At 45.7% G+C, this 19,323-nt stretch overlaps 1 protein-coding gene across 7 annotated transcripts in view; it reads left to right on the top strand.

Annotated features, from left to right (window-relative positions):
• LOC147020483 (zinc finger protein ubi-d4-like) overlaps window positions 1-19,323 on the top strand; it is a 201,848-nt gene that overhangs the window by 132,844 nt on the left and 49,681 nt on the right. For all 7 annotated transcript variants that reach the window (XM_085895864.1, XM_085895865.1, XM_085895859.1 and 4 more), the window contains one exon: window positions 7,936-8,079. In XM_085895864.1, coding sequence (XP_085751990.1) covers window positions 7,936-8,079 — 144 coding nt within the window. The remainder of the gene's footprint in view (window positions 1-7,935; window positions 8,080-19,323) is intronic.

Here is a 19,323-nt window from a genome sequence, read left to right as displayed (position 1 = left end):
CATGCCATTATGGAACCGCCAGAAACTTTTACTGTTGAAGCCAGCCAATCGGGGCTGTCGAGTTCCCTGGACTATCGCCACGCGTCCATTCATCGAGAACATGGTGTAGGACGACTCATCAGACCATTATCACATTCCTCCACTGCTTGGCAGTCCATTGCCTATGCTCCTTGCACCACTGGACCCGCAAACAGGCAATGCCAGGTGTTATGAGCAGTTTGTACATCGCACCCCGGCTATGGTATCCCGCCCTGTGAAGTTCCCTTCTGACCGTTTTTGATGATACAGATGCTCACGACCCATGTTGAACTCCGCATACAGTTTGTCCGCCATTGTTCTATTGTTTTGGCTCGCAGTCCAGGCTAATTCCCGTGCATCACACTCGTTGAGTATGCACTTCCGCCCACTTGTTGCCCTTCGATGATGTCTTTCCTTCCCAGGCTGACATCACCTTCGAGACGGTTTCCTGTGACACGTTAGCAATTTCCACAGCCTTTGTCACTGAAACACCTGCCAAACACGCACCAACAACTACACCTCGTTCAAAGTCACTGAGGTCTCTTCTTGTGGCCATGCTGGCTGGCTCTTGATACTTGCTTTGTGCTGCAGCCTGTATGTATATATATATATATATATATATATATATATATATATATATATATATATATATATATATATATATATATATATATATATATATATATATATATATATCAGTAGATGACGAGAGGACTGCTGGGAAAAGATGTGCATGTTTCACACGCCGGTCACATATGTGTGGCAGCCCAATACTTCCCATATATGTCGTACGGCCCATGTACGGTGTTTCCATTTTCTTTTGTCCACTTTCTGTATATTGAATAGAAGAAGAAAAAATCCTGGTTTGTTGTGCTTTATTTTTCTGCTTACGTCCTGAAGTGGAGCTTGTGCATACATCACATGGGGACACATTTGCTGATCGACATCGGTGAACTTTAACAAGAATGGGAAGTAGACAATGGATAAAGCATAATGTGGTACATGGGATTTGTACCTCGCTTCCTTGCATCATGAGGTTGCGCTTTAGATGGGAATAAAGCCACTCAAAGTAAGAGGCTCGAGTAAAATTCGATAAAGTTCAAGCAAAAGAAGAAGCAGAAAACATCCAAGACACAACCATATCAGTACCAAAGAACATTCACAAAAGAGGGGAAAGTGAACAACCACCTTGAAATACAAGACAAAGAATATAAAATTCAGTTCAACGACAAAAGTCTGGCGAAATAGGATGAAACTTCAAAGATGGAGGAAGTAGGAATTTATATTTCTCTCAAAAATGCATGGATAGTAGGATGGATTGGAAGCACATCACAGGAAGTGAGTTCCAAAACAGGACGGCAACAGGGGAAAACTCTTTTCATATCATTTAGTTGTACACTGCAAGCCTGGTGCTGGCTTGGTGGTTCGGGTGGCTGGCTTGGGATCTTATGGTCCTGAGTTTGAGCCCTGTTTGCCACTGAATTAACACCAGGTGGGGTTGACTCAGCATGTCATCCTTCTGAGATTGGCAAAATGAGCACCAGTGTACTGGTATAGGGGCCTTATCCGGAGGTGAAGTTGTTTTTTTTTTTTAGCTCAAATCATTTAATTACAATGGAGTGCTGTTATTAAAGGCCCGGTCACACCTTGACGTTTTAGCCAACGTATGCCGATTTTTGAATTTTTTTTCTAAAACGCTGGCACACGTTGAATACGTTATGGGTAAGTTTTGATAACATTGAGAGCACGCTGAAAAACACTGCCATACGTCGTTGTACGTTGGCTTTAAACGTTGTACTTTTTGGTTGTCCTCAAATTTTTTCATGCTTGAAATTTCACGACGTATGCCGGCGTATGACTCACACGTTCCATTATGCTGGCCACAAGTTGTACGCACGGTCTGCGATCGTTGACAGACGTCAACACATGCTACTTGTAAGTTAATCATAAGTTGAGACACGCCGAGGTAATGTTTAGCGTACCCGAAACTTATTTCTAACCTATGATTAACGTGTTGTTGGCACGTTACGCGATCGTTGCCACACATCGATAGACGTTACTTTTAAGTTACTCATAGGCTGAAAGACGTCGGTATAATCGATCGTCCTTGCGTCAGCGTCCACGGCCACGGCCAGGACACTTATTTGCAGCATTCTTCAAACTTTTCTTCGGCATGACGAGGATGTTCACACTTCGATGTCTAGCTTGGCTATGATTCCAATTGTCCATCGGCAGCGTCTATTTAAAATAGTCGAGTTTGAGCGTTTTAACACGTTCAGAAGAAACGCTTCAAATTTCCAAACCCCAGCGTCAAAAAACAAAGGCAAGTGACAGCAATTTAAATCGTTCATTGTAAACAATGAAACTAGCTGAGTGGTACCGTTTAAAAGTCGTTGAGTGTAAAAAAATCCAATTGTTGAGCGCAAGCGTCTACTTTCAATAGTGGAGATGCAGCCATTTAAATCGTTGAGTGGCAGCCTATGAACCTACCCGTGGACACGCGGACGCAAGGACGATCCATCATAACCCACACCCTCCCCCTCACACTCACCTACTACTGCAAACATGAACAAACTACTACTAACACTAATACTAATACTGATACTGATACTGTTACTGCTGACATGGACATCGACTCAAAAAGGAACTCGAAAACACTGTTGGGTTCCCCTTTTATGAGCAGCATTTTTATATACCAATTCCCAAAACCGCTGGGAACACGTCTTTATATGGCAGTTGTAAGTTAGAAACACGTTCATTTATTTATTTTTTGTCGACCGGAAGACGTCATTGGAATACCTCTACATACGTCGATGTGTGTTGGGACTACGTAAAGAATTGGTTCAAAGCACGTCAAACATAAGTTAGAAATAAGTTTCGCATAAAAAAGACATTACCGCGACGTGTTTCGACTTATGAGTAGTTTATAAGTAGCCTTTGTGGACGTGTGTAAGCGTCCACATATCGTGTGTAAAACTTATCCCCACCGCATGCGGAACGTGTGTCATACGCCGAGTACGTCATAAAATTTTGAACATGTTTAAAATTTCTTGACGTACTCTACTTACTACGACGTATGATAGCGTATTTAGCGTTCTACTCACGTATACCAAACTTACCCATACCGTATTCGACGTGCCCCAACGTTTTAGACACATTTTTCTGAGGTCGGCATACGCTGGCAAGATCGCCAAGGTGTGACCGCGATGTTGTCACTTCCATTTCTACGGCAGTTATGATTCGAATCGTTGTGCGTCAGCCTTTTAATAGGCTACGTCACGACATCGTCGGCGATGCGTGCAACGCGCTATGCCTAAGTTAGACTATCGTTGGGCATCGGTTGTGTAGGCCGACAACAGGTTCAGCATTCGTTGGTATAAGTTATCTATAACACAACGAAACGTTCTGTGTCCGTTACCAATGCGTTATACATAAGACCAAGTCGCTATGAATACGTCCGAATCTTTAAAAAAAAACCATCAAAAGTTCAACGTAAGCCAGCGTTTTACATACATTTTAATAAGTTGCCTTCGCTGGCTAAAACGTCAAGGTGTGACCGGGCCTTAAGGAACGCTCATCAACATGAACTTGATGGTAACTCCCACGGCACTCAGTGGAGCACATACCTGAACCAGGCTGAACAGATTACATTTTGTCTTCCACTGATGGGCCGGATCTGGATCCGGTTCTTCACCGAAATCGAATCGATTCATCCTCGTCACACACCAAACCTTTCCAACAAATTTCGTCTGAATCCTTCCACAACTTTTTGAAATATCCTGTTCACAGACAGACAGAGTGGTGAAAACATAACCTCCGTCCACATTCGGTGACTGAGGTAATGAACACCACCATTGGTAGATGGTCTCGTTTTGATGAATGAATTTCAACTCAAATATATTGAACAGTGAATGGAGAATTTTTTTTTTCCTTTTAGTTATCAAGATCTGTCGAGCCATTGTGTGGAGATGAAGTAAAGCCAGGTCTGGGACTGGGAGATGCGCGATCTCAATATTTCTCGTAGCCGACACCGCTTTGTCGTCGAGGGCCAACGAACGGCTCTTTTCAACAGTGGTGGTTGGTCATCCCAGTTCTCTGGATGTGGGTCAAATTGATTTTCTGGGACTTTGATAGTACCATGCCGCCACCATCATGCTTCGTGGTAGGGATGGTGTTCGATGGGTGATGAGCTGTGCTCAGTTTCCGCCAAACGTAGCACTTTGCATTCACGCCAAAGAGTTCAATATTCATCTCATCAGACCACAGAATCTTTCGCATCATGTTCCCGGAGTCTTTCACATTCCTCTTTGCAAACTCCAGGTGTGCTGTCATGTGTCTTTTTCTCAGGAGTAGCTTCCACCTGGTCATTCTCCCATCAAGTCTCGATTTGTGAAGTTCTGCAGAGATTGTTGTCCTTTTGGCAGGTTCTCTCATCTCGGCCAAGGAACTCGGTTGTTCTGTCAGAGTGGTCATTGGGTTCTTGGTCACCTCCCTAACCAAGGTCCTTCTTCGATGTACCCGACTTCATCCATAGCTGGGTCCAATTGATTTTACTGCAGTGTGCTCTTGGTGACACGAGAACATCCTTATCACGAGAGGGTACCACAATAGAGTCTGCATCCATGTTTATACAGTGCAGCACCAAGTGCGTGCTTGCCTCTTTGCGGTTTGCTTGTAGTGCAGACACATCCAATTCGAAATCGGAGGACTTAACACGAGTAATATCTCGGAGACCTCCGGCAACTATGACCGTCCTGTTCTCAAGAGATTGTAGCATTAGCTGTTTGGTTAGTAGCTCTGATAGGTCATGTTTGTTCTCACCTAACGAGATAAAGCTTGACTAGTTACTGGGTAACAGAACGGAGGAATCTGTCACGAGACATCATATTGATCAAGTGCCCTTGGTTCGTTTCTTCCTGGTATCATCTTTGATAGAATGCTCTCCTCCTGGAAGGCAAATTCAACCGATGGCAATACCAGATCGTTCCATAAAGCCCGCAACAAGTGTGTGTCTCCTCTCAAGAGAGCCAGAAAACAACATCTGTCCAATCTCAAGAATGAGCCTTCAAACTTGTCTCCCTCTAAATCCTGTTGCAGGGCCTTGTCAAATCTGTCTCTGGTGTATGTTCCCCTTCTCTCGCTTCAAATGGCACCAGCCGCCGTCTCACTTTCGAGTCCAACTTTGAAATGTGGCTTGCCCAAGAAAGATCATGGTTGAGAGTGAGACCCAAGAGTTTTAGTGACTGAACCTCCCGATTTGACAGGGAGAGGAGAAGAAAGGGTTCCATTGAGACCACATGTTGACTACGAGAGTGGAGGAAGTCAGCAATCCAAGAGTGGAGTTGGCCTTGGATTCCATCGGCAGAGAGTTTGGAGAGCAAGGCAGGATGCCAGACTGTATCAAAAGTTCGAGATACGTACAGAGAGACGACCCTGATCTCATGTCTCATATTGAAGGCCTCCACCTTTGTTGGGAAAATAGAAGCAGCATGTCCAAGGTAGAGTGACCATGTCTGAATCTACATTTATGATCTGAGATGAGTCTGTTGGAGAAAAGGAGTGATTTTATGTCAACTGCCATGATGGATTCCATGACCTTGCTGATGATTGGAAGTACAGTAAGATAATTGGGCTATCGAATAGGGGATCTGTTTTCACACCTTTTTAATGTAATGCTGTGATGCTCGCTGATTTCTAAGCAGATGGAAGATGACCTATGGTAAATGAAAGGGTGAAAAAGGGCAGAGAGAGCGGAAGAGGGGGTTTTTAGGACACGCGGGCTGATACCAACTGGTCTAGTTGCAGAGTCGGTGTCGAGGGTTGCCAGAAATTTTTCCACCTTTCCAGGTGCAAAAGACAGAATTCAGGAGCAGTTGGGTATAACTGGGAAAGGAGGGTACAGAGAGAGGGGCAGGTTGGGGACTCGAGATTTTGAAGCAAACACAGAATTGAGGCATTCGTCCTTCTCACGAGCGAAGTCGGCCGTGGTGCCATTTGAAGTGAGGGAGGGGATGGAAGGGGAGCATACACCAGAAACAGGTGTAACAAGGCACCACCAGGTTTTCGAGGAGGGAGACAAGTTTGAAAGCTCATTCTTGAGGTTGGACAGATATTATTTTCTGACTCTCTCGAGAGAGAGTCGACACACACTTGTTGCGGGCATTGTGGAATGTTCTGGTGTTGCCTTCAGTTGGACTTGCCTTCCAGGAGGAGAATGTAAGTTGTTTTAAAGCTACTGCCTCACCATAGGATTCGGAGAACCACGAGTGGGAGCATGGGTAAGATAATTGAAGGCGTGGTGGGATTAAACTGTGCGTAAGAGAGCAGTTTTCTGTGGAAGAATTCCAAGGAAGAATTGATATCATTGGCGGTGGATTATAGGAGACCAGTCAAGAAGTGTTTAAAAAAAACCAAAAAAAAAACCTGTGCATCCGTGAAGCGTGAATGTAGAAGCAGATCACATTTTATAAACCGCGAACACGTGGGGTCCGTCAATGTTGAATCCTTGAATGTCGGGGTTCCAGGGTATTCCAAGATTGATGGCAGTTACTGCCGAAAAGCTGCATATGGCGTCCAATCTAAGATACATTGTGCACTGTACAGGGTTCTTGGGTGGGTGGTCCATCAATGTAAGGGAAATTGATAGACCACTCGCAGTTTTTCTCTTGCAGTGATCTATGGCTTGGGCTGGCAGGATGGCCGAGAGGGATACACACTGACCTCTAAGCTGTCCAGCCTGTTTGAATCCTGAACCGGCTATAAACTGTCAACTTGGTGTTTCACAGATAGGGTGATCAATGTGCGTGCCATCCCATGGGTGGACGTTAAACTGAGCATGCTGTCTGCAGGCATTAGGTAGTTGAAGTTAAAGATCCATGGTGTCCTTCACGATGAGTTGGCGAGTTATTGCCGGCACCACGAACAAATTATAAATTCCTCGCATAACTATACTTAGTCGAATGACGGGCTTGGCCGGCCTGTTCGTGAAAGACTTGGAGCAAAAAAACTTCCCCAGTTTCAAAAAAACTTCCAAAAAAACTTTCCAAAAAAACTTCCCCAGTCAACTCAACAAGAACGTGGAAATAATTGTGGCTGTTACATAAAGAAGAGGAAGAAGGGATATAATGCTCATCGAGAAACTTGTACATGTATCGCAAGACAACTGCAGAACATGGACATTAGTAGATGCCACTGTGATTTTATGTATTATAAGGACATCATCATAGAAAATGGACAAATCGATGCACTCACTCGTCATCGTGGGAGATATCTGGTCTGACGTGAATGCTAAATGGACCAATGTTGATGAAAATGACCAACTTGCAACCAACAATATAGAAAAAATGTTCCTCCATATATATATATACATATATATATATATATATATATATATATATATATATATATATTTTTTTTTTTTTTCTTTGTCTTTAAATCAGCAAAATGCAATTTAAAGATATTATATATGATAACCTGAGTCGGTGAATTTTTTGCAAAATTTCAGCAGCGCAACAAATCTTTCGATGCTCGATACTCGAATGAATATTGATTGATACGTAAATGTCGCGAAGAACGCAAACTATTTTCTTCGTTGTTTTTATGGATATTTTTATGGATATTTAGTGGATATCGTGGAATGTTCGTTGATTACAGCGATCGCAACAGAGAACGGGTCGTTGCTCCTGTAAAGTGAAAAGAAGATTTTGTATGGCAAGAAGAAACATCTTCAACATGCATCAAAAGCAAAGAAGTAACTTAACGTGGCCCATGTGACCACATGGTGATGATACAATAATGTTTATGATGATGATGATGATGATGATGATGATGATTATGAACATGATAGTTTTTCGTTTGATTGTGATGTTCGAGTCATGTATCCCCCCACCACCCCCATTTTGTTACCCTCTCCATTAGCTCTGAGGAAGCCGGTGGAAAGCTCCACTCCCGTAGCCTTGCTGCCCAACACGTACTGTGACTTCTGCTTGGGAGGACCCCACCTCGGTCGAAAGGCCGGCCTTAATGAGGAACTCATCTCGTGCTCCGATTGCGGCCGCTCCGGTAAGCCAAGCGGAACAAACCATCCTTTAATTTGAATCGTATTCGTCTGATGAAGAATTCCATCTTTCACCGACGAGGCTGTGTCAACGTAATGCGTGAACGTGGTTATTGAGCTGCTTATATTTATTTTCACACGCGGTGCACAGATCCCTTCATCGGTTTCCCTGAAGTCGTGGAGATGGTAGTTCATTGACTCATGGCTTGGTTACAATGATGTATATTGCTTCGTCGTCGAGCTTTTCATCGAATCATTTTTATAAGGGTTTTGTTTATTCGTAAATCTTGGAAAGAACATTCATTTCGTCATTCTTGTCGATGTTGTTTGCCGTCAAGGTGAAGGACAGCAAAATGGGAGAGTGAGACAGACATCCTGAGGTTCCTGAGGCCTTTCCTGTCCCTTTACCCCACCCCACAGCTCTGTATATGTTGCTCGTGCCAACACCAATAGTCCACGACGGGCACTATTTGGTCCGGGGGTCGGATTACACAGGCGGTCCGGACTTTGCACGTGGCTCCAATTTGGCCGATTTTGACTGTCAGGCCTGGCGACCAGCCGGCTGGGTGATTGGGTTTCACATCTGAGGAGTGCCCGTTCTGTCGTGCTGATTGGATAATGAAAACTGAGGAGTTAAATTATTTTGGGTTCAAGGTTTTGGGTTTGAGCACCGTACATATTTAAAAGAAAAATGTTGGAATTGTTCGCAAGCAATAAGCTATCAAGATAATTTCCTCCACTGCCGCTGTGACGATACCAACTGACGCAGTTTCGTGGTTTATTTTGATTTACAGAAACTAGATGCTGCTGGAAGAATGTTTCATAAAGGATAAAATGACAAATTGCCCAGTTAAAATGGCAACGTGGCTTCCGGGAAATACAGCTACAGTGACGTCAAAAGGTGAAATGAAAATGATGCAAAATAAACGCAAATAAATAACCAGTTGATGAGGAAAGAGAGAGAGAGAGAGGATTGGGATGGTGGGATGGGAGGACATAATAAAAGAACATCGTCGTGAAGTTCAGATGATATATTGAAAACATCTGCAAGTCCAGCTATGGGGACTGGAGGTCTTGTTAGAGATGGTTGAAAATTTGAAAGTTAAACCTCCACATGGGCCCCACCATCCTGCACCCTCTCCCTCCCCCGATCAGTAATCCAATGAGGTGGAGATGGAGAGCCGAATGATAAAAGAAGTCACAGGTGGGTAAATGGTTTCTTCCCACCTTGGGCTGAACATACATTGGCTCTGTCAGCAAATTTGTGAAAGGGGAATGTCTGCAACCACTATCTCACAAAGGCACATGAGAGAGGGTAGCGTCGGTGAAGATGAATTAACGCTAACTCCATCTGGCAAGACCTGATGGCCTCCTGCTACGGTAGAAGAGCCGGTAGCATTATAGCTGGACTCAGGAGATCGACCCCGAGTAATGTGGTGCAATGCTGCCGAGGTATCACTGCAGAATCGTAAGATTTCACCGAACCCACAGAATGTTCAACCACGCTCGGAGCCCGGCTCTGTATCCATAAAAGCCAAAGCAAAAGTACAAGTCACACGATGGATCCGCATACAGTAGCTCTTCGCGTTGTTTTGGGGAAATTAATAAAGAAACATTTAATGTGAACAGTAAATTTTAAAAGTTGTTTATTTCTTTATTTATTTTGAAATTTCTTGTTTGCACATGTAAAACTATTGGATTTGCCTCATGTAACTCGTTTTTGTGAAGCCACACAGTAATGAAAGTTCCCTGAACATAATTCCAGATTAAATGAGAATGTGTGTGCGGTGTTCCTGAAAGATGCACAGTCACATAATGCTCAAATCAAATGTGAAAATGGTGTTCGAGATGTGTGGGTGGATTACCGTGTTGGAGCAGTCGAGAATGTTTCCTGGGAAAAATATGGTGCTGGAACAGAGCATTTCAGGCGTTTGTGTTGGGAGTGGGGAGGGTGGGGATGGTGTGTGAAAGGGGGGGGGGTGGTGGAAGGTTGGGTGGGAGAGGGTCACATGACTTGACATGCAAGACCTTCCCAGAGAGTGCTCTGCCTTTTGGCAGGATCAAGGTTTACATCGGTGACACCCTTCTCTGTCAATGGCTCTCATTTTCAGCTTTCTGTATCCGTCTCCATCTTTCATCCAATCTTACAACCTCATTCTCTTCCTTCCTGTCTGCTACCTTAATTCCATCCTATCCTTTGATTACCTCATTCACCAATTCATCTTTTCTCAAGAATTTGACCAAGCCATATTTCCAGGGTTGAAGGATAGAATAGAGGGAGGACGTGTGGTGCACAAGATGGATACAGAAGGAAGTTCAGGAAATAAAAACTGGAAATTTGGAATGAAGTGGGCTTGGGGGATGGGGTGGGGGAGGGGGGTTAATGGGTTTAGAAAAGATCATGGTTTTGGGTGGGGGGGTGATCTGAGATGGTGGTGAAGAGCTGTCTTGAAGACTTGGAGAGAAGAATGAGATTGAAAAGAATGTGGAAGGTGGTTCCACAGGCAGGGAAAAAAGAACAAACGAGTGGAGGTGAGCAGTGATCCAGGATTTGGGAGAGTCACCAGGAAGTGGTTCAAACTTGGAGAAGGGGGTGGGGGGAAAAGAGCAGAGGGTACAAGACCAGAAAGGAGGTGGTAGAAGACAGACAACTGACCTGTCTGTGATGGGAAAGTGATAGGCCATAGACTCAGCTTCATCACTGAATGTTCCAACAATCTAATAATCATCACAGAAAATAAACAAGAAAAAGAGCAATCAGAGATTGCAGAACCTTCGCCAGGACTTGTTTTGTGTGGCGTTTGTGGACTGGTGTGTTACGTAATTAATAATTGGAACTGTCACTTTATAACTGCTGGCAGTGATGACCGGGTACCAAGACATCCTTGCTTTGATCTGACCCGTGACTTTTTTTCATTATTATTCAATTAAATTCAGAATGGGATTAAAATAAATTCAATTCAAATCAAATGGAAGACCAAATAGGTACAGTCCTGCATTTGAGTAATCAGAAGGAACCAAAACAAGCAAAAAGCAAAGATGAAGTAATCAGGAGGCACCTACATAGGATTCACATTTCAGCTGCTACTCCTCCACCCTCAAACCCATCTAGGAACAGCCAAGTGAACCTTATTCAAAAAACATAAACAAACAAAAAATAAACCAAGGTCAAAAAATTAAATAATTCTGGCTGCCAAACCATGCAAGTTGAAATGTAAAACATGTATTCCCCATCACTACTACGTCGTAATTGTGAAGTTTCACGTTGATTGATCAAGGGGTTCCAGAGAAAAAATTGTTTAATATTTTTCTTCAGTCCAATATAGCTGCCAAACCATGTGACCTAGCCATTATTCCTCAACAAACTTGTACACCCAAGGCTTGGGCAACATTTGTGTGAAGTTTCCCCTCTATATATCCAGCCGTTCTGGAGAAGATTTTTATACATTTTAGGGTGAATCCAATATGGCTGCCAAACCGTGTGACCTATGACGTCATATGTGTGAACCTTTTGTTTCTCATGGATAGGCGCTCATACGTGTAAAGTTTCGCCTCGATCTGTTCAACCACTTCAAAGAAGAATATTTTTGAAGGTTTAAAAAAAAAACCAAAAAAAAACAATATGACTGCTGCAGGGGTGCAAATTAACGGCCGCCCGGTCGCCAATGGCGCCTAACTTTTGTGGTGGGTGGGTGCACAATACTGCCTAACCTGCCCGGCTGGCGAATCACCGGTGATTCCTGTTATTTTGTACAATTTGTACTCGCTTCTCTACTAGTTTTCTCAACGAGAACTACAGTTTTTGTCCACAAAAAAATCCGTAGAAATCACCGGTGATTCTGCGGCGGCCATTTTGTCTGTTTTCATCTCGTTCCAAATCCCACGAGATTGCGCGAGATTTGACGGTTCGGGCGCATTTTCTCATGCCCAGGTTCGGCAGTGTTGGGCACAAAAGCGATAATCCGATAACAGATAATTGTCAAAGTTAACTTTTTTATCGGAAGTTAACTTCCATTTATCGTTATCGTACCAGTTAACGTCCGATAATTGTGCTGTATCACGTGATTGCGTTTTCGTATATCATGACTCGCCCGCTCGGGGTGGCAGGAATGTACATCAGGACGCGCAATAAAGTGGAGTTGCTGCTAACACTCTTGCTTCTCGTGTTCCACTGCACCTCGTACACCACAATAATGTCCGTTAATTTTTTGTCCGATAACATTTTAATCGTTTTCGGGTCGCATTTCGCCGAACTAATTATAATCATTGTGGAGAAAAATGTACATGATGATAGTGAAATGAAAACGAGAGAAGAACCTTCAGAGTGTAGGCTTTATTCCATTTGATTGAAGCCGCTTCTACGGGCACACCAGGGAATACAGGCGCAGCAAGGAGTACATAAGCAGTAAGGTATACACGTGCAACTAATCGCCGCAAAATAAATCAGCATAAGCCCGGAGTCCGATATACTCTCAATTCCCACCATTCAACGAGCACCAAGTGAACCGCCGCCGTAAACGACAATGCCCCTGGGACAATCACCCCCGACCGAGCCGAACCTCAGCTTTATCTATTCCGTGCTCGAGCCGTGCAACATGTGATCACACGTCACGACCTTCAATTCACCACATTTTCCCCGTCTTTAAAATGTAACTAGAGGCCCAACTAACGCACCATGATTACTTCAGCGCTACAGGAGTATACATTTCAAGCAACGCGAACTATCTAAACGATAGAAGCATACATGCCAAGCAGTGAGGATTATTTTGAGTTGTAGGAGCATGGTCATGAGCATCGATATATGATGTAACGAGCATATAGGAGCATGAGCATCGAGGATGCCGATAATCCCCTTTACAGATTGAGTCGGCGAGGGGGTATTATCCGTCGACCTCTCCAGGAGTAGATGGCGGTTTCACTTGAGGGAGGCTTCCGATCCTCTTGGTGAGCCCCGACTCGTGCCGGAGATGACTCCCCGATCGCTCTCGGGTGGAACGCGGCAGCTCCGTCGCCACCCTTCTCGGGTGGAGTTCCTGGGGGGGGGGAACACCTGGGGAGGGGATGTCAGAGGGAGGAGTGCCAGATGGTGGTGTACCTGCGGGAGGAGTACCTGAGGGAGCCAAATGGCGAACCGACACAGTGGTCTCCCTGCCATCCGGGAGCCTGACATGAGCATACTCTGGATTAGTATCGATGAGTTCGACCTCTTCCACCATGGGTTCATACTTGCTTTGTCGTACCGGGCGTTTCATGAACACTGTTCCGGGATGGGTTAGCCAGTTGGGCACCGATTGGCCGTCAACATAACGCCGCTGGTGAGTAAACATTCGTTCGTGAGGAGTTGCATTGGTGGACGTGCAGAGCAAAGAGCGTATGGAATTCAGAGCGTCGAGAAGGGTAACCTCCCACTGCTCAGGCCCCAGTCCTCTCGATTTCAGCGCCAGAGTTATGGCTTTCCAAATAACTCCATTATATCGTTCCACCTGCCCATTACCCTGTGGGTTGTAACCCGTCGTTCGACTAGTTGCTATGCCGTGCTCTAATAGGAATTGTTTGAGCCCGGCCGACATGAAACACGGCCCTCTGTCTGAATGTATGTACGAAGGTTTCCCAAACATAGCGAAGAGGTCAGACAGACATTTCACGACAGTGCCTGAGGTCATATCCGAGCACGGAAATGCGAAAGGGAACCTTGAATATTCATCAACAACAGTGAATATGTATCTGTTGTCTGTCTCGGTCGGCAGGGGCCCTTTGAAGTCAATGTTTAGTCTCTCGAAGGGAGAAGTGGCCTTGATCAATCTGCCAGAAGCCGCGCCATAGAATCTGGGTTTTAGTTCAGCACAAACAGGGCATGAAGCATTCATTTGTTTAATATCTTCAATAGAATAGGGAAGGTTTTGTCTGCGCACGAAATGTGCCATTCTGGTTACCCCCGGGTGGCAGAGAGACACATGGAGGTCTTGCAAAGCCCGACTGATTGTCGCCGAACAGTAGATCCGAGAGAAGGTGTCTGCAGCAGGGTTTTCCCTCCCGGGCCGGTAGACTATGTCGTAACTATAGCAGGCTAGGTCTATCCGCCATCTCATAATTTTTCACTTAATTTTCCCGTTATTTTTCCCATCAAACATGAATGCCACGGATCGTTGGTCCGTAACGTGCGTGAAGTGGTTTCCCAGTAAATAATGTCTCCATTTACGCAGGTCTTCGACGATGGCGTACGCTTCCTTCTCTATTGCCGAGTGTCTCTGCTCGCTTCCAGAGAGAGTTCTCGAGAAGAACGCGATGGGCCGCCCAGACTGATTAAGCGTAGCAGCTATCGCGTGATCAGAAGCATCTGTTTCCACCACGAAGGGCACCGAGCTATCGATCGATAATACCACGGAATTACTGATATCATCTTTGAGGCTGTGGAAAGCTGTTACGACAGCGGCATCTGGTGGAAAGTTTTTGCAATGCACTAGGGGATGTATTTTCTCGGAGTATTGGGAAATCCATCTTGCATAGTAAGCGAACATGCCGATCACCCGGCGCATTGTCTGCAGGTCCTGAGGTGAGGGTTGCTCACGAAGTGGGGGTAGCTCACGAAGTGGGCGCAATCGTTCAGGATCAGGCTTAATCGTGCCGTCGGCTATCGTGTAGCCGAGAAGGTCAATTGACCTTGCCGAGAATACGCATTTCTCGTAGTTGAGGGTCAGATTATATTTTCTAGCAATGCTCAAGAATCTGTCCAGATTAATGTCATGTTCCCCCTGATCCCTACCGCACACTGTGACATTGTCCACGTAAACAAAAGTGTCTTTGAGGTTTTCATCTGAGATGATGTCGTCCATAACCCGTTGGAAGCAAGCTACTCCATTCGTGACACCGAACGGAATCCTCCTGAATTGGTAGAGGCGTCTACCTGCCTGGAATGCGGTGTAAGGTTTGTCTTCCTCTCGGATGGGAATTTGATGATAGGCGCTTCGCAAATCGATGGTGCTGAATATCTTATAATTGGCCACGTGTTCGACCATCTCGTCTATGCGCGGCAAAGGGTAGGCATCGAGTTGGGTGAAACGATTGACCGTTTGGGAATAATTGACAACCATTCGTTTCTTATGATTCTGATTGGCGGTGACCAACACCTGTGCGCGCCATGGCGAATCGCTCGGGTCTATAATTCCTTCCTCCAGTAATCGCTTGGTCTCTGAAGTGATGAAGTTCATATCAGCAGTGGTATATCGCCGCGATTTGATCGCTATCGGTTTACAGACCGGCGACAAGTTAGCAAACAGCTGGGGGGACGTTACCTCTGCGGTGGTCAAAGCATTTAAAATTAGACGAGGTTTGCTTCCTCCAAAGGGTATTTCGACTCTCGTGTGCTGCTTGAGGACATTATGACCCAGAATTACGTCTGCGCATAAATCACGAAGCACCGGTACCCTTACATCCCGATGCGTGTACCCTTTTACGTCCAATTCAACATTGCAGTACCCTCGTACGCGGGACTGTAGTGATGTGGCGGCCATGCATACCGTATTGTCTGTCGGGTGGATCTTCCATTTCCTGCCCTTCAACTAGCGAGCTGTTGACGAAACTTTCAGAGCTACCGGTATCAATCAGAGCCTCAGCCATATGCCCGTTAATTCGTACGTTGATGATAGCCTTGGATAGATTCCCCGGTGAGGCTGCAGTTAGTTTCTTTTGTGAGTAGAGAGCCGCAGAAGTGGGTTTATTTCTCCTTAGAGTAGATTTACATACCCTGGCATAATGCCCTTTCTTGTCACAATTCATGCATGTGGCATCTCTGGCGGGGCATTTGTGGCGGGGTGTCTTTTGTACCCACAAAAGAAGCATTTACCAACCGGAGTAGTTGATGAGGAGTTTGACGAGGTCTGGGTATCCGACTCCTCGGGTTTTTCTCCATCCCCTGTGTCAGGCTGTGTCTGTGTCTGTGGGGTTCCTTGAGTTTCCACCGTAGCGGCGTTCATTAGCAGCATCGGTGTCCCAAATGACTCAGATTGCTGCTGAGCCATATCCATCGCTCGAGCCTGGTCGACTACCTTTTCAAGAGTGGGTTGCGCTTTCTCTAGTAAGCGTTGCCGTATGTGGGCTGACCTGAGTCCTTGGATAAATGCCTCTCGGGTCGCTTCATTTCGGTGTTCCTCGGCGTTTACGGCCCGGAAGCTGCCGTCTTTTCCCAGCTGTTTCAGAGCTTGCAGGAACTGATCGATTGTCTCCCCGGCTGCTTGCTTGCGTGTGTTGAGAAGATGTCGTATGTACACCTCGTTCTTGCGCTTCACGTAGAGCGCCTGCAGCACGTCGATCGCTGCTTCTTAGGTGTCACACTCCGAGAAGAGCCTGTATACGCCGGGCGAGACATGATTCACAAGGGCGGCCAATTTGTCGGCTCCCTCTTCGATGATGGTCAGATAGTGTGAGAAGGAACGGAACCAATGCGACCATTTCATTTCTGAGTCAGTCGCGTTTGGGTCTGCATCGAACCTCTCTGGTTTGTAGATCTTGTCCATCGTTGGTTGAGAGAGCCGAGAAAACCAAATGGAATAAATTGAAATGAAAACGAGAGAAGAACCTTCAGAGTGTAGGCTTTATTCCATTTGATTGAAGCCGCTTCTAAGGGCACACCAGGGAATACAGGCGCAGCATGGAGTACATAAGCAGTAAGGTATACACGTGCAACTAATCACCGCAAAATAAATCAGTATAAGCCCGGAGTCCGATATACTCTCAATTCTCACCATTCAACGAGCACCAAGTGAACCGCCGCCGTAAACGACAATGCTCCTGGGACAATCACCCCCGACCGAGCCGAACCTCAGCTTTATCTATTCCGTGCTCGAGCCGTGCAACATGTGATCACACGTCACGACCTTCAATTCACCACAGATAGATTGCTTGTTTTACAAGATAATGCTGAATCAGGCCGCCGCGTGAAGAAAAATGGAAGAAGAAGAGAGGGCGGAGGAAGAAGAAGAAGAATAAGAAGAAGAAGAAGAAGAAGAAGAAGAGAAATAGGAAGAAGAAGAAGAAGAAGAAGAAGAAGAAGAAGAAGAAGAAGAAGCCTTGCAATTGCGACTTCCTCAGCCATGCGGCTGCTCAGCTCTGCACTCTGCAGGTACTGGGTTCGGTCAAGGTTGGGAAACGTACAGATCGGTTAATTCAAACACAAGGACGGTCTAACCTTGGGCAGAGCGACGGACAATCGGACATGAGTGTCGAGGCGTGGAGATACCGTCGCGCCATGTTTGTAACTGTTCTCGGTGTGGTTGTGAGGTCGGGCCTCTCATGTTTGAATTATAACGGTGCCTTCCTGTTTGTGTGCGCAGCGTCCGCGGACCTATTCCCGTTGTTCTTTCGGTAAGAAATGGACATTAATTTGTTTGTTGGATTCACATTGTGTCCTTGACCCGTCCCGTTAACCTCCCAATGCATGTTGGACTCCGTCCGGTTAACCATTGTGTGTGTGTGTGTGTGTGTGTGTGTGTGTGTGTGTGTGTGTGTGTGTGTGTGTGTGTCTGTGTGTGTGTGTGTGTGTGTATCTGTGTGTGTGTGTGTGTCTGTGTCTATCTGTGTGTGTGTGTGTATCTGTGTGTGTGTGTGTGACTGTCTGTGTGTGTGTGTGTGACTGTCTGTGTGTGTGTGTGTGACTGTCTGTGTGTGTGCGTGACTGTCTGTGTGTGACTGTCTGTGTGTGTGACTGTCTGTGTGACTGTCTGTGTGACTGTCTGTGTGACTGTCTGTGTGTGTGTGTGTGTGTGTGTGTGTGACTGTCTGTGTGACTGTCTGTGTGTGTGTGACGACTCATCGACTCTAAAAAGACGCAAAATGCTTATTTTATTCTTGGGTTTAGCATAAATAAGCCTTTTCTATGGGTTTTGAATGTTTTTCCTTGTTTTTTTGAATCCTTGTTAAAAAAGTAGTTATCGTTATCGGATTATCGTTAACTTCCGATAACTTTGTATTATAATTACCGGATTATCGTTATTGGACTTAAAAATTGGGGTTATCAGATTATCGTTATCAAAGTAAACTTTTTGGTTATCGGTGCCCAACACCATGCCCAGGTTGGTTAAATGAGTGAATTTGGGTGAATGAGTGAGTTTGATGGGTGAGGTTAGGTGAATGAGTGAGTTTGATGGGTGAGGTTGGGTGAATGAGTGAGTTTGATGGGTGAGGTTGGGTGAGTGAGTGAGTTTGATGGGTGAGGTTGGGTGAATGAGTGAGTTTGAGGCTTTTGGGTTAACGAGTGAGTTTGAGGCTTTTGGGTTGAGTGAGTTAGATGAATGAGTGAGTTTGATGGGTGAGGTTAGGTGGATGAGTGAGTTTTTATATGTGATGTTGGGTGGACGAGTAGTACCTCCACCATTGTCCATCACCCAACCCCCCCCCCCCCTACCCCCTCGTCCATCACCCACAACCCCCCCATCGTCCATCACCCACAACCCCCCTATCGCCCATCACCCACAACCTCCCCATCGTCCATCAGCCACAACCACCCCATCACCCCCCCCCCAGCACTACTCACAACCCCCTGCCCCCATCACCCACACAAAAAGGTCCCCCCCCATCACCCACAACCTCGTCCTCCCTGCATCATCCCCCCATCCCCACTCATCAAACTCACTCATCCATCCATCCATCCAACTCACTCATCCACCCAACTTCCTCCATCAAACTCACTCATTCTTACACTCTTCCATTAAACTCACTCATCCAACCAACCTCACTCATCAAATTCACTCATCCAACCAACCTCATCCATCAAACTCACTCATCAAACTCACTCATGTGAGTATATTAAAAGTGTTTGATATCAAATTTGTGACTTTTGTCTGTATTTTATCGGGCCGGTAGAAATTCTGCTGGGCCGGTAACTTTTTCTAGTCACCGGCCCTGCTGGTCGGTGGATAAAAATGTTAATTTGCACCCCTGTGCTGAATCACATGACCAATGGCGTCATCAATTTTTTTTCTGTGGACCATTTTATCCCTAGATTGTGGTATAGCCTGCGGGCATGCAGGGCGGGGCATGATGATGGGAGGACGGGTCGTCGTGGTCATCGTGTCTGCCAGGAATATAAGGAGTGCGCGCCGCCTGAGGCGTGGTAGTGATGCTGTAGTCGCCCGGCTCGTGAGTGTGCTGAGTACGTAATAAAGGAGAGCCGCGGGCAAAGTACGCTCGCGCTTGTGCAACACAGCCCGGCTCGACTGTTCCCCCGCTCGTGTCTGCCTGCTAAGCATCTCTAT

Source organism: Eptatretus burgeri, chromosome 9, assembly GCF_056783735.1.
Source record: "Eptatretus burgeri isolate ZD-2024b chromosome 9, Ebu_testis_v1, whole genome shotgun sequence".
Lineage (NCBI taxonomy): Eukaryota > Metazoa > Chordata > Myxini > Myxiniformes > Myxinidae > Eptatretus > Eptatretus burgeri.
This window is presented reverse-complemented; position numbering and strand designations above follow the sequence as displayed.